Source organism: Erythrolamprus reginae, chromosome 10, assembly GCF_031021105.1.
Source record: "Erythrolamprus reginae isolate rEryReg1 chromosome 10, rEryReg1.hap1, whole genome shotgun sequence".
In the NCBI taxonomy this organism is placed as follows: domain Eukaryota; kingdom Metazoa; phylum Chordata; class Lepidosauria; order Squamata; family Dipsadidae; genus Erythrolamprus; species Erythrolamprus reginae.
The window spans coordinates 49,142,321-49,155,377 of record NC_091959.1 but is presented as its reverse complement, the minus strand read 5'-3'; the positions used below and the strand labels follow the sequence as shown (position 1 = coordinate 49,155,377).

At 44.8% G+C, this 13,057-nt stretch overlaps 1 protein-coding gene across 1 annotated transcript; it reads right to left on the bottom strand.

Moving 5' to 3' along the window:
* Nucleotides 1-1,154: 1,154 nt before the first annotated feature.
* On the bottom strand, nucleotides 1,155-11,990 carry ALDH2 (aldehyde dehydrogenase 2 family member). The gene is made up of 13 exons (XM_070763297.1): nucleotides 11,637-11,990; nucleotides 9,985-10,089; nucleotides 8,191-8,331; nucleotides 8,018-8,097; nucleotides 7,188-7,299; nucleotides 6,642-6,770; nucleotides 6,397-6,510; nucleotides 5,449-5,551; nucleotides 4,141-4,325; nucleotides 3,589-3,753; nucleotides 3,247-3,404; nucleotides 2,832-2,946; nucleotides 1,155-1,559 (listed from the first exon to the last, which is right to left on the bottom strand). The coding sequence occupies exons 1-13, from the start codon at nucleotides 11,751-11,753 to the stop codon at nucleotides 1,527-1,529; spliced, it is 1,557 nt and encodes a 518-aa protein (XP_070619398.1). The 5' UTR covers nucleotides 11,754-11,990; the 3' UTR covers nucleotides 1,155-1,526.
* Between the last annotated feature and the right edge of the window lie 1,067 nt (nucleotides 11,991-13,057).

The following is a 13,057-nucleotide window of genomic DNA, read 5'->3' as shown; positions in this document are numbered from 1 at the left end:
TCTATCAGGAGCACCTAGAAATGTTTATAATTCTGTTATAATTCAATATTTTTTTCTATTGCGCCTCTTTTTTAACAACCCGCCGCCAATTTCTATGGGGAGTGGGTGAAAATTCCACTCTTTGGCCCTTAAGACATTGATGCTCGGTTATGTTATGTAATATATTAATATTAATTAAAATATATAGTTATGTTATATATGTTGTGTTGTATCTCTAATCTTGTGCAACCGGTTTAATAAGCACCACCGGAGGAAACAAACGATTAAAGTCCTCAAAGAAGGGTGGCATACAAATCTAATAAATAAAACTCGGATTTAGGTAAATTGGAGCATAGGCCAGCTTCTCCAAATCTTGTGGAGTTTAATTTAATTTAATTGATTTCTATGTTGCCCAATTCCATGGGACTTTTGGGCGGCTAAAATGTGTGTGTTGCCTTCACGCTCCCAGAATCCTTAGCAGGCTGGAGGATTCTGGGAGACAAAATCCAGACCTCTTAAAAGGTTGGAAACCTTAGAAAAATAAGTCTTCCTGTGAATTTGATTTGAGGTTTTGTGGCTACACAACCAGTCAAAAATGATGGAGGCCATTCGCCCCCAGATTATTCCCCAAATCCTGATCCTTGGGCATCTAGAGCCCTCACCCGTGAAGCAAATTTCTTTAAAATTGAATGGGTCCAAAAGCGGGCTACAAAAATGGTATCAGGAAAGACTGAATGGACTCCATCTGTAGAGTCTGGAAGACAGAAGGAAAAGGGGGGGACAGGATCGAAACATTTAAATATGTTAAAGGGTTAAATAACGTTCAGGGGAGAAGTGTTTTTAATAGGAAAGTGAACCCAAGAACAAGGGGGCACAATCTGAGGTTAGTTGGGGGAAAGATCAGAAGCAACATGAGAAAATATTTCACTGAAAGAGGAGTAGATGCTTGGAACAAACTTCCAACAGACGTGGTTGGTCAATCCACAGTCACTGGATTGAAACATGCCTGGGATAAACATCCATCCATCCTAAGATAAAATACAGGAAATAGTATAAGGGCAGACTAGATGGACCAGGACGTCTTTTTCTGCCGTCAATCTTCTATGTTTATTCCTTAGATTTATATGCCTCACCATCCAAAGAGGCTCTCTCGACCGATTCAATACAAAGACACATTAAGCATAAAATCTTGTATGTATTAGAAAAAGTAAAAAAAAAAAGGCATACATGAAAAGGTGTCTTATACAACAATTGGTACTCAGAATTAGCTTGCTTCTGTAGATTTTTCTCTTCAGGTTACATTGGAGTGAAGGATATTTGATGTTCCTTGCTCTTAATTCTTACACACGTTTGGTCTTGGGAAAAGGAACCAAGGACAGTTTAAGCAGAGAAATAAAGACTTCTTAATCATTGGTTACACGTACATTCTGTGAGACGCTTTCTAGAAGCCAGACTTTCCTTCCTAATATAGAATTCTTCTAATTCCTCATTATGTTTTTATATCAAGCAATGGGTGGCGTGTGTGGACGGCTCCAGGCATTTCTGTTTCAAGAATTCTTTTGCGGGACTTTGATGGTGACCTAGCAAATAGAGTGAAAAACATGAAATCTCATCTACAGGTAGTTACTGACTTACAACAGTTCATAGTGTCTGAAGTTACAGTGGTACTGAAAAATGTGACTCATGACCATATTTCACACTTAACGACCATGGGGATCTTGCAGCATCCCTGTGATCATGTGATCAAAATTCCAAAACTTGGCAACTCACTCATATTTATGATGGTTGCAGCATCTCAGAGTTATATGATCCCCTTTTGCAACCAGACGAGCAAAGTCATTGGGGAAACCAGATTTGTGTAATAACCGGGCCAGATTATCTCAGGGACTGCCTTCTGCCGCACGAATCCCAGTGCCCAGTTAGGTCCCACAGAGTGGGCCTTCTCTGGGTCCCGTCAATTAAACAATGTCGTTTGGGGGACGGGACCCAGGGGAAGAGCCTTCTCTGTGGCGGCCCCAGCCCTATGGAACCAACTCCCCCCAGAGATTAGAATAGCCCTCACCCTTCTTGCCTTTTGTAAGCTTCTTAAAACCCACCTCTGTCGTCAGGCATGGGGGAACTGAGATATTCTTTCCCCCTAGGCCTTTACAATTTATGTATGGTATGTTTGTATGTATGACTGGTTTTAAAATAAGGGGTTTTAGCTGTTTTAGTATTGGATCGTTGCATGTTGTTTTTACCACTGTTGTTAGCCGCCCCGAGTCTACGGAGAGGGGCGGCATACAAATCCAATAAATAAATAAATAAATAAATTAACAACAATAATGATTCACTTAACACCTATGGCAAGAAAGCTCGTAAAATGGGGCAAATTTCACTTTACAATCTTGTTTGCAACATATATTTTGGGCTCAATTGTAGCGATAATTGTTTATCAACCAATGTCTATCCCAGCCTCCTATTGTAAGGGCAAACAAGATATACAAGCTTGGTTTAATGTTTCAGACTTATTATGGTTCAAAAAATACTATCCATTATGTTTCTATTAGAATTGTCAACATCTATTAATAAACCATACGGGCTAATGGCCTGAAATTGCCAACTTCATCCAGGCCAAGCAAAAACCAGGACTTTCAAAAGGAAATAAATACATTATTATTTAAGGAACAAGAAGTGCTTTTCCTTGGGTTGCAGCATAGGAGGACCCTGGCACCTCATTCTATCTGAGCTCTGTAAATCATCAATGGGCACCGATTAGGATCCAGGTTAAAATAAAGGCTTCCTTTTATTTGACCTAATGTAACCTGATCTGAAAATGTTAGTTCAAAGAAAGGGATAATGACAATGCTTACTGTTTTTACTTCCATGTATGGGTTCAGGCCATATTCTCCGCCCTCACGCCCTTGGCCAGATTCCTTGAACCCTCCGAATGGAGCCTGGGCCCCGAACACATTGTAGCAATTGACCCTGCAAGAGAAACTTTGCATTAGAAATGTTTCTGGTTGCATTTCCTTTGTTATGCAAAGATTTAACAAATTAACATTAGAACTGCAAACACAAAGCTGCAATGAATGCATCCTTGGTGATGTGGGAACTCTTGAATACAAACCTCATCCATTTAAAAGGGGAGGTGGGAGAAAGGGTGACCAAAAGAATATTTTTTTAATACTTCCAGTGTGTTAGGGGCTGCAGCATGGACAGCAAGTGCCCCACAACTGAGTCTCTGCTTTTTCCTTCTGAGTTCCATTCTTAGGTTTAAGGGCTTACCAAACAGTTCCAGCTCGCAAGCCCTGAGAAATGTAGTTTGCTTTATCAATATCTTTTGTGAAAACAGCGGCCGCCAGACCATATTGGGTTCCATTTGCTCTCTGGAGGACTTCCTCAATGGTTTTGAATTTAAAGATCTGCATCACAGGGCCAAAAATCTAAAAGAAAAACATATACAAGATTAAAATGTATTTATTTTGTAATATTATACTGCTGCCTAACCTCACACATAAGGGCACATATTTAAGAAAGAGGTCTGGAATTTAGCAGCCTGGTTACATAATGTGAGTCAATATAAACACAGTGGCATAAATAAGCAATGTACTATAATATGATTCTTACTTCTTCTTTGGCTATTTTCATGTTGTCCTGCACATCTCCAAAGATAGTTGGCTGGATAAAGTAGCCCTTATCTGCTGCGGGACTCCCTCCACAAAGTAATTTTGCTCCTTCCTTCTTCCCACTGTCAATATATCCAAGGATCTTCTTATACTGTGTTTCATCCACCTTAAGGAACAACAAAAAGTCAGCACATCAGTTCAGTTTAGATGCTGTTACCATAAAGAAACAAATATTATACCTGTATGAAGAAAAATTCACCAAGCATTTATTATGCTGACGTTTGCAACAATGACAGTTATTAAAGCTAATAGCCCTGGGAAATAATTATAATTTCTATTTGTGAGTTCTTACTTTATTTCTTAACCCACATGGACACCTGCATTTTACTGATTAGATTTTAAGAAAGGTGAACATTTTAAGTTAATGAAAAGATTGTTTGAAAGAACTTTTTCCCCCTCTCTTGAACAACGGCTCCATTTTTCTATCCTCTGAGACCTTGTTTTAAAGGAGCTCCTGAAACAGCAGATGGTGGCAGGCTGGACTTGTTCCCACCTGAGGCCCCTGTTCTGTTTGGGAGTCAAATGGGTTCCCAACTATTCTGGACTTGGCTCTCTCCACGCTCCTCTCCACAAACTCATGATAGATATCTTCTTGGACAAAGGTCCGAGATCCGGCGCAACAGCACTGGCCTTGATTGAAGAACAACGCAGAATGAGATTGCTCAACAGCCCAGTCCACTAAAAAAAAAAAGAGGAATGGAAAATATCCAAACGAGGCCATTTGAAACAAGATTGAAAGCCTCCAAACAATCTCTTTAATGACTGCAGTTTGAGAGTGGTCACCATAATCAGTGGGTTTAATTTCTCTTCCTTCTGGAAATTAGATACTAATTGTTGTGGTTAGCTCTGGCCCAGCTCCTGCCCCAAGGACTTGGATGTGGGGGAGACATCCACATGCTGCAGACCTATTTTGCCCCCGGTGGAATCTGCTGATGAAGGCTCCTCTGATCAAGAAGACATGAGTGACAGGGAGGAGGAGAGTGAGGCAGACAGCTCAGAAGGAGATCAATTATCTAACTCCTCCTTGGATTCAGAACAAGAGTTAATGATACAGCAACACATGCGGAGAGCGATGCATAGGCAGCAACAACTGAGAGATTATTATCAAAGAAAATGAGGCCACCTGTGGTTGGGTGGGGCTGTGGTCATTATAAATAGCAGCCTGTGGGTTTGGCCATTGTGGAGGATTATCTGATCGTTGTGTTTCGTGACTGCTTTGCTGACTTTGACCTTTTGTGTGCTGATTTTCCCCCGCTTTGAAACTAAACGAGAGTAAAGTGTGTGTCACTTTGTGAAAGAAGAAGGACTGTGAATTGCCTCACAGCTGCAAGCTAAGTATCTCAGAACTGATAAGGGACTTGTACAAATTACCAGTTTGTTTGGAGATATTTGCTATCCCAAAAGAGGGCTTAGTTTAAGTGAATTTTCATTATAAAGAACATTGTTTTGAATTTTCAAACGTGTGTGTGTGTGTGTCTGAAATGGTATCTGTGCATTTTTGGGAGGATTCTACCAGAGAGCTCGACAGAACACTAGACTAGCCTTTATCTGGACCCAGCATGTTACAACTCCTATTTTCCTCATCAGTCCAACATAGCCAAGGTTGAGGAAAGTTGGTCAAGTGAAGACAGCTGACCTGAAATGCTTTTGCCCTTTCTAATCTGGGTAAATGGATTGGGATGTTGTTTGTCTTTATTGATGGGGTACAGGAAGTACATTTCAGTGAAGACCTTATCCAAATGGCTGGCTAAACCCTCTCCAGATACAACTCCATCTGTCTGCCCCCAGGAAGAAGCCTTACTTTCAGCATCGGACATGATGATGTTTGGGCTCTTCCCACCAAGCTCCAGGGTCACTCTCTTCATATTGCTGTCTGCTGCAGCCTTCTGGATCAGGTGCCCAACCTGTACAGTTAAGGATCAATATAACAAGCTATATTTGAGGAAAAGACCAGGAAGGAATTCAATTGGCTTTGTTTTGGATTCCCCAATGCAACAAGACATCACTCGACCCTTTTTAAGACTGACATCTAATGGCTGGTTAAGGGAATCAAGTCATTCCTGGAACCTGCAGGTACTTTGATTTTCTTCCGGGGAAAATTCTTAAAATCCGGAGAAGTAGCAAAGTTATCTCAGGGACCGCCTTCTGCTGCACGAATCCCAGCGACCAGTTAGGTCCCACAGAGTGGGCCTTCTCCGGGTCCCATCAACTAAACAGTCGTTTGGCGGGGCCCAGGGGAAAGAGCCTTCTCTGTGGCGGCCCCGGCCCTATGGAACCAACTCCCCCCTGAGATTAGAATAGCCCCCACCCTCCTCGCCTTTCGTAAGCTCCTTAAAACCCACCTCTGCCATCAGGCATGGGGGAACTGATATATTCTTTCCCCCTAGGCCTTTACAATTTATGCAAGGTATGTTTGCATGTAGGTATGATTGGTTTTAAAATAAGGGTTTTTTAGTTGTTGTAGTATTGGATTTATTATTGTTGTTAGCCGCCCCGAGTCTACGGAGAGGGGCGGCATACAAATCCAATAAATGAATGAATGAATGACATAAGCTGAAGGTCACTCTATTGGACCAAGGTAGATCAAGCCTTCTTGTACCTATCTGAGGCCACGAATGACTCTTCCATCTGGGCAACCAAAAACCCACTTTGAGAATCACTGCAAAATCTTAGTGTTCTGATTTATCCTATCAGTTTCAGTCCCAAAGGCTGAAAGGGGATGAGAGGCTATAAATATTTAGTTCCTCACCGAGGTCGATCCGGTGAATGCAACTTTATCCACTTCCATGTGAGAAGATATCGCAGCCCCAGCTGTAGGCCCATAACCAGGAATAATGTTCACCACGCCTGGTGGGAATCCAGCCTGTTAAGACATAAGAGAGGAGGCCACTTTCTAAGTGGACAGATGAAGATTCATTGATAGGTCACCTGATGAAATTTGCCCCCCACAGTCCAAGGGGGGAAAGCAGGGGAGTGCAGGAGCCCCTCCCTCACCTCTTTGATCAGGCTGGCCACGTACAAGCCAGTCAAGGGGGTTTGTTCCGCCAGTTTCATCACCACCACGTTCCCTGTGGCCAGAGCGGGGCCGAGCTTCCACGACTGCATCAACAACGGGAAATTCCACTACAAGACAAAGCCGCGTGTAAGATACTCAAACCCCGAAAATCGGCTACGTCCCTTGATCACGTTCTGTTGGATTGCAGGATTCATTTCTCACAGAACTGGGCTTCTCTTCCCTCCCCAACAGTCAGAAGGTCCATCACACCACAACCCCAAAAGGAATGCAGCAGTCAACGGATGGTCAGATAATAGCAGGGGTGAAACCCAACAGGTTCCGCGGAAATCGAGGGAACACTGTACTAACCACATGTTATCTTTACTTCTATTCCGTCCAATGGTCACATTAAAGTCTCCCCCTTTCTCTCCTCGTAGCAGAGAGGACTTGTGATAATAATAATAATTAATAATAATAATGATGTATTAGACTCGTATGCCGCCCCTCTCCGAAGACTCAGAGCGGCTGTCGATAGCTTGACTTACCGGAATGATCTGTCCACAGACACCCACGGGCTCATGTCTGGTATAAGTGAAAAAGTCGCCATCCAGGGGAATGGTTTTCCCGTGCAATTTGTCAGCCCAACCTGCATAGTACCTGGAGCAAAGCCATCAAATATTACAGGTGTTCCTGGAACCACAGAGGTTCCGAGATGAATTTGAAAATTGACTCCTGAAGCAGGATTGGAAGCGAGGATACAAGCCAGTTGCGATTTTGTTTGAATCACCACTGAAATTAATAAATCCAGTACCAATCACCCAACCTCTTTTGCTTCTAATTTCCAGGAGAACATAAATATGTAAAAGAGCAGTGGGGCTCTTTGGGGTCATTGCAAAGTGGTTATTAAGCAAGCAAATAGTATTCTGAAAGTGTTGCAAATATACCTACTGTAAATATTATTTGATACATAGAAGGTAAAGTCTGTCCAATCCCTGCTTAATGTTTTTTTTCATGCTCAGCTTCTGAGCTGGGAAGAGACCAGTTGCTCTCTCCACCAAAAGTTCCGAAAACCTTTCAAATTTTATTTTAATCCATTCAGATACTCAAATACTTTCAAATAGGCTGAGGGATTTCTGCACTTGGCTAAACCAATCATGTGATTTCTTTCCCAGTTCCAGAGGAAAGAACGATTCCTTCCTTCCAGTTTATATTTCAGGTTTACTTCAGTTGCCTATTAATTGTCATAAAATAACAGCAGAATGTTTGTATTTCCCTAAAATGACTTTCCCTGCAAAAAACAACGAGACAACAAAATCTGCAACTGCAAAAGAGCCACCGTAAGTTGCGTTGAGAATCTATTTATATTAATTCTTACCGGAGTTCCTTGACCACCATATCTAAGTCTACCAGGTAGGAGATGGCGTATGGCTTGCCATTGTCCAATGTTTCCAGAGCCTAGGAAGAAAGACGAAGCCGGCATTGATCAGCCAAGTTCTGCAGAGCAGGCACAAAGCGAGTCCTCTCCCCAGCCGCCCCATACATACGTACTGCCAGATAGGTCCGGTCTCTTTCAATCAGGTCAGCCAGTCGGTTCAGTAATTTGCCCCTTTGGGAGGCATCCATCCTTCTCCAAGGAGACCCAAACTTGAAGGCATCTCTGGCTGCCTTTACAGCCTTGTCCACATCGGCCTGGGAAAGAAGCGAGGGAATCTAGCGTGAGCAAGACAGTCCTTTGTGACGTTGTGAGAAAAATGGCCGGGAGGAGAGCTGCATTGTCAGGTCAGAGGGTCAAAAAAGACACGAAATCCAGGAGCCTCCAACCTTGAAGACTGTTAAGACAGGGATTTCAATTCCCAGAATTCCCCAGCCAGCAATGCCTGGTCTAATCAAAGGAACACTGGCCAAAACCCTCTGATCATCAAATGGAAGAGATGCTTTAATCTGCGCCACGTTTTGCCGATTGCTGGTCTATTTGCAAAGTTACTATATACAGTGGGACCTCTACCTACAAATGCCTCTACTTACGAACATTTCTAGATAAGAAGCGGGTGTTCAAGATTATTTTGCCTCTTCTCAAGAACCATTTCCCACTTACAAACCCCGAGCCTCCGAATCTATAACAGGAAAAGGCAGGGAGAAACCTCCGTGGGGCCTCTCTTAGAATCTCCTGGGAGGAAACAAGGCCAGAAAAGACAGGGAGAAGCCTCCATGGGGCCTCTAGGAATCTCCTGGGAGGAAGCAAGGCCGGAATAGTTTGTATGCCGCCCCTCTCCGAGGACTCGGAGCGGAGTTCCCCCAATCGCACGCATTGTTTGCTTTTACATTGATTCCTGTGGGGAAAAATGGCTTCTTCTTACAAACATTTCTACTTAAGCACCTGGTCACGGAACAAATTAAGTAGGTAGAGACGCCACCCTATTACCAGTACTGAGTACACAGCTCAACATTACAGCTGGCCAGTGGAGTATCAACCTGGTTAATTATTTTCTACACCACCAAGGCTGCACTTTCCCCTATTCCATATTTCTAATGAAGGAGTTGTCCCTCTTCCCTCTCCGAGCCTCTTGCGGCCAAGTTGCTTCAGGTATTTTGTGGAATTTCTGCTGTGTCATTTCCCGCGGCTATTGAATTTATTGCTGCCCTGCCTTCCCCCCATCGTCGCTTACGAAACAGTGGGAAACAGGCCTGTCTGGCTGCCGAGCTGTAGCCATGTAAAGTCCGCTGCTCGGCCAGATTGAGGCATGTTTACAAGGCTTCGGGCGAGCTGCCCAAAGCAAACTGGAGATGGATTGCTCCACCGTCTTTGGCAAGAGCAAAAGCAGGCACGTTTTATGTCGCAACACACATTCGGCCACAGCCTGGACACTTTAGGAACGTGTCCAGGCTGTGGCCGAATGTATGTTGCAACATAAAACGTGCCTGTTTTGAGAGAACTCAAACCCATTTAGAAATATATTGTCTTCAGGGCTTCCCTGCAGCTTCTGATGGGTGATGCTGGTCAGGATTGCAAGACATAAGGGGCGTGCATAAGTGCACCAGTGTGCCTTCCGTCCCCTGTCCAATTGTCTCCTTATCTCCTTTATCTTTTCTTCCTTTCAAATATGTTCACCTATACTTTTATCCCTTTTCTTCTATTCTTTTCTTTACTTATATTATTACATATCTTTCTCTTCAATGTGTGTTATGTATTGGACAAAATAAATAAATAAATAAATAAAATAAAATAAAATAAACATTTTGAACCAGGGGAGGAAGCAGCGATTTAACCGCCTGCTTAAGTTTTCAAAACTAAAACCTGCAGAGTTCTCTCATGGATGAACTTGTGTCCACTCTATTATATACCTTGTCCCCCTCCGCAACCTGGCAGATGACCTCCCCCGTGGATGGATTGATGGTGGGGAAGGTTTTTTTGCTGACCGCGTCCTGCCATTCGTTGTTGATGAAAATCTGCAATTCAGAAGAAGGAAGAAGGGTCAGATTTAGAAAGGGGTCTTAATGTCTTAATAATATAATATCTTAATTAATATCTTAATATAAGAGCCAGGGTGGCGCAGCAGGTAGAGTGCTGTACTGCAGGCCACTGAAGCTGACTAGATCTGCAGGTCAGCGGTTCAAATCTCATCACCGGCTCAAGGTTGACTCAGCCTTCCATCCTTCCCAGGTGGGTCAAATGAGGACCTGGATTGTGGGGGCCATAGGCTGGCTCTGTTAAAAAGCGCTATTGCTAACATGGTTGTAAGCCACCCTGAGTCTAAGGAGAAGGGCAGCATAAAAATAAAATAAATAAAATAAATATCATATGTCCAATGATTGTTTTGGAATAATGGGCAATAAACAATAAATGGGAAATGCCTTGCTTTGACCATCAACAAAGGCAAAATGATTAATCAAAAGCTCCACCCCCAGTGGCAGCACACCTTTCCATTCATGACCTATAGCTAGCTATAACAACCGGCCATTGAAACATAGAAACATAGAAGACTGACGGCAGAGAAAGGCCTCCTGGTCCATCTCGCCTGCCCTTCTACTGCTTCCTGTATTTTATCTTAGGATGGATCTATATTTATCCCAGGCTTGTTTCAATTCAGTGAATGTGGATTGACCAACCAGGGCTGCCTCAAGTTTGTTCCAAGCATCTATTACTCTGAGTAAAATAATAATAATAATAATAATAATAATAATAATAATTATTATTATTATTATTATTATTATTATTATTAATTAGATTTGTATGCTGCCCCTCTCCAGGCGAGATACTCTGAGATATTCTTCCAAATTGAGGGAAAATTCATCTGGCAATGGAGAGGTCTGGTGCTACTCTTAGCTTCTGTTAGGACTATAAAACCTAAGGAGGGCCAAAGCAGAAGTGACCCAAGGATTCAGATAAAGCCACAGTGGAAGTTGGTGACCTCTTCCCCTTTTCTAAGAGGTCTGTAAGGGGCGTGCATAATTGCACTTTGGTGCCTAATGTCCCTGTCCTACTGTCTTACCCTTTCTATCACTACTTATACTTATGTTATGTTAATATATACTATAATATTTGATAAACAAATGAATAAATAAATAAATAAGAGATGCAAGTAGTTGCGCACTCCAATCGCGCATTTTGGAACAGGCTGAACCGGGGACGCCAGGCCGGCTCCAGAAGCGTTTGCAGCCTCTGCACCGGATCCGCGCGCCCGGCTTAGTGTGCGCCCTGGCCCGTTGGGTGGTTCCGCGGCTGTGCCCACCTGGGCGGGCAGGTAAAGCGGCCAGCGGATCACAGGTGGGCTGCTCTAAGGTGGAAACGGGGACGGGACTCTGGAGGGCTAGCGGCGCTCGGCGCAATGCTGCCTCCGCGCCTGGGCAGGCAGCCAAACCCCGCGCGGACACGCAGGTGCGCCCTGGGCGCGCGGTTTGGCTACCTGCCCAGGCGCGGCGGCAGGATTGCCCCGGACTCCGCTAGCCCTCTGAGCCCCGGGACGAGCCTCAGAGCGCCCCCACGACCTCCTCACCTTGTTGTAGGCGATGTCGGGCTGCGGGTTGGGCGCGGGCACGGCGGCGCTGGAGAGGGGCCGGCAGGCGGCCGGGCGGAGGAGCGCGCCGGAGCTGCGCAGGGCCAAGCGCAGCATTTCTTCGGAGGGTGGGAAGGGAGGGAGGACCTCGGCCGCTTCCTTTTCACCCCGTTTCTCGGCCGGGGAGGGGCTCGGGCACGGCCCTCCGCCTTCCCGGCAGCCAATGGGAGCCGAACCGGGCGGGCCCAGAAGAGCCTCTCGCCCAGCCCGCCCTGGACCTCTTCTGCCCTGTTAGGCTGGGAAGGGGGCGGTTGCCCCTCGTGGGTCTCCCCACCATCACAATGCTCCCCGGCTGAGCTCCCGCCTTCTGGGACGCCCTCCCATGCCAGGCAGAGTTTAAGATCCCTGGGGGTGAAAAGGGAGGGGGGGGAGGAGGAGGAAGAGGAAGAAGAGGAAGAAGAAGAAGAATTCAGACAGAGGGTTATCCAACATCTGCCTAGAAACTTCCAGTGTTGGGGACATTCACAACTTCTGGAGGCAACTTCTGTTCCACTGCTTAATTGTTCTCACTGTCTGGTCCAGGAGATTACCAACGCTTCCTTGAGGAGGGGAGTTTTTCCAACTCTCTATAAAGAAGTGCTCGTGTGCCCCCTCCTCAAGAAGCCCTCCCTGGACCCAGCCGTACTTAATAACTATCGCCCAGTCTCCAACCTACCTTTGAAAAGTGTTCGGAAACTTCAGATCGTGCAGAATGCAGCTGCGAGAGCAATCATGGGCTTACCTAGGTATGCCCATGTTTCGCCATCACTCTGCAGTCTGCATTGGTTGCCGATCAGTTTCCGGTCGCAATTCAAAGTGTTGGTTATGACCTTTAAAGCCCTTCATGGCATTGGACCAGGATACCTCCGAGACCGCCTCCTGCCGCACAAATCGCAGCGACCGATTAGGTCCCACAGAGTGGGCCTTCTCCGGGTCCCGTCAACTAAACAATGTCAGTTGGCGGGACCCAGGGTAAGAGCCTTCTCTGTGGCGGCCCCGACTCTCTGGAACCAACTCCCCCCGGAGATTAGAACTGCCCCTACTCTCCCTGCCTTCCGTAAACTCCTTAAAACCCACCTTTGTCGTCAGGCATGGGGGAATTGAAACATCTCCCCCGGGCACGTACAATTTATGTATGGTATGTTTGTGTGTGTGCTTGTTAGTATATGGGGTTCTTTTTAAAACTTTTTTTAAATATTTAAATTTATTTGAATCTATTTGGATTTGTACGATTTGTTTATGCCTATTGTGAGCCGCCCCGAGTTCATGGAGAGGGGCGGCATACAAATCTAAATAATAAATAAATAAATAAAGTTTCTCCTTAGTTCTAAGTTGCTTCTCTTCTTGTTTAGTTTCCACCCATTGCTTCTTGTTCTACCCTC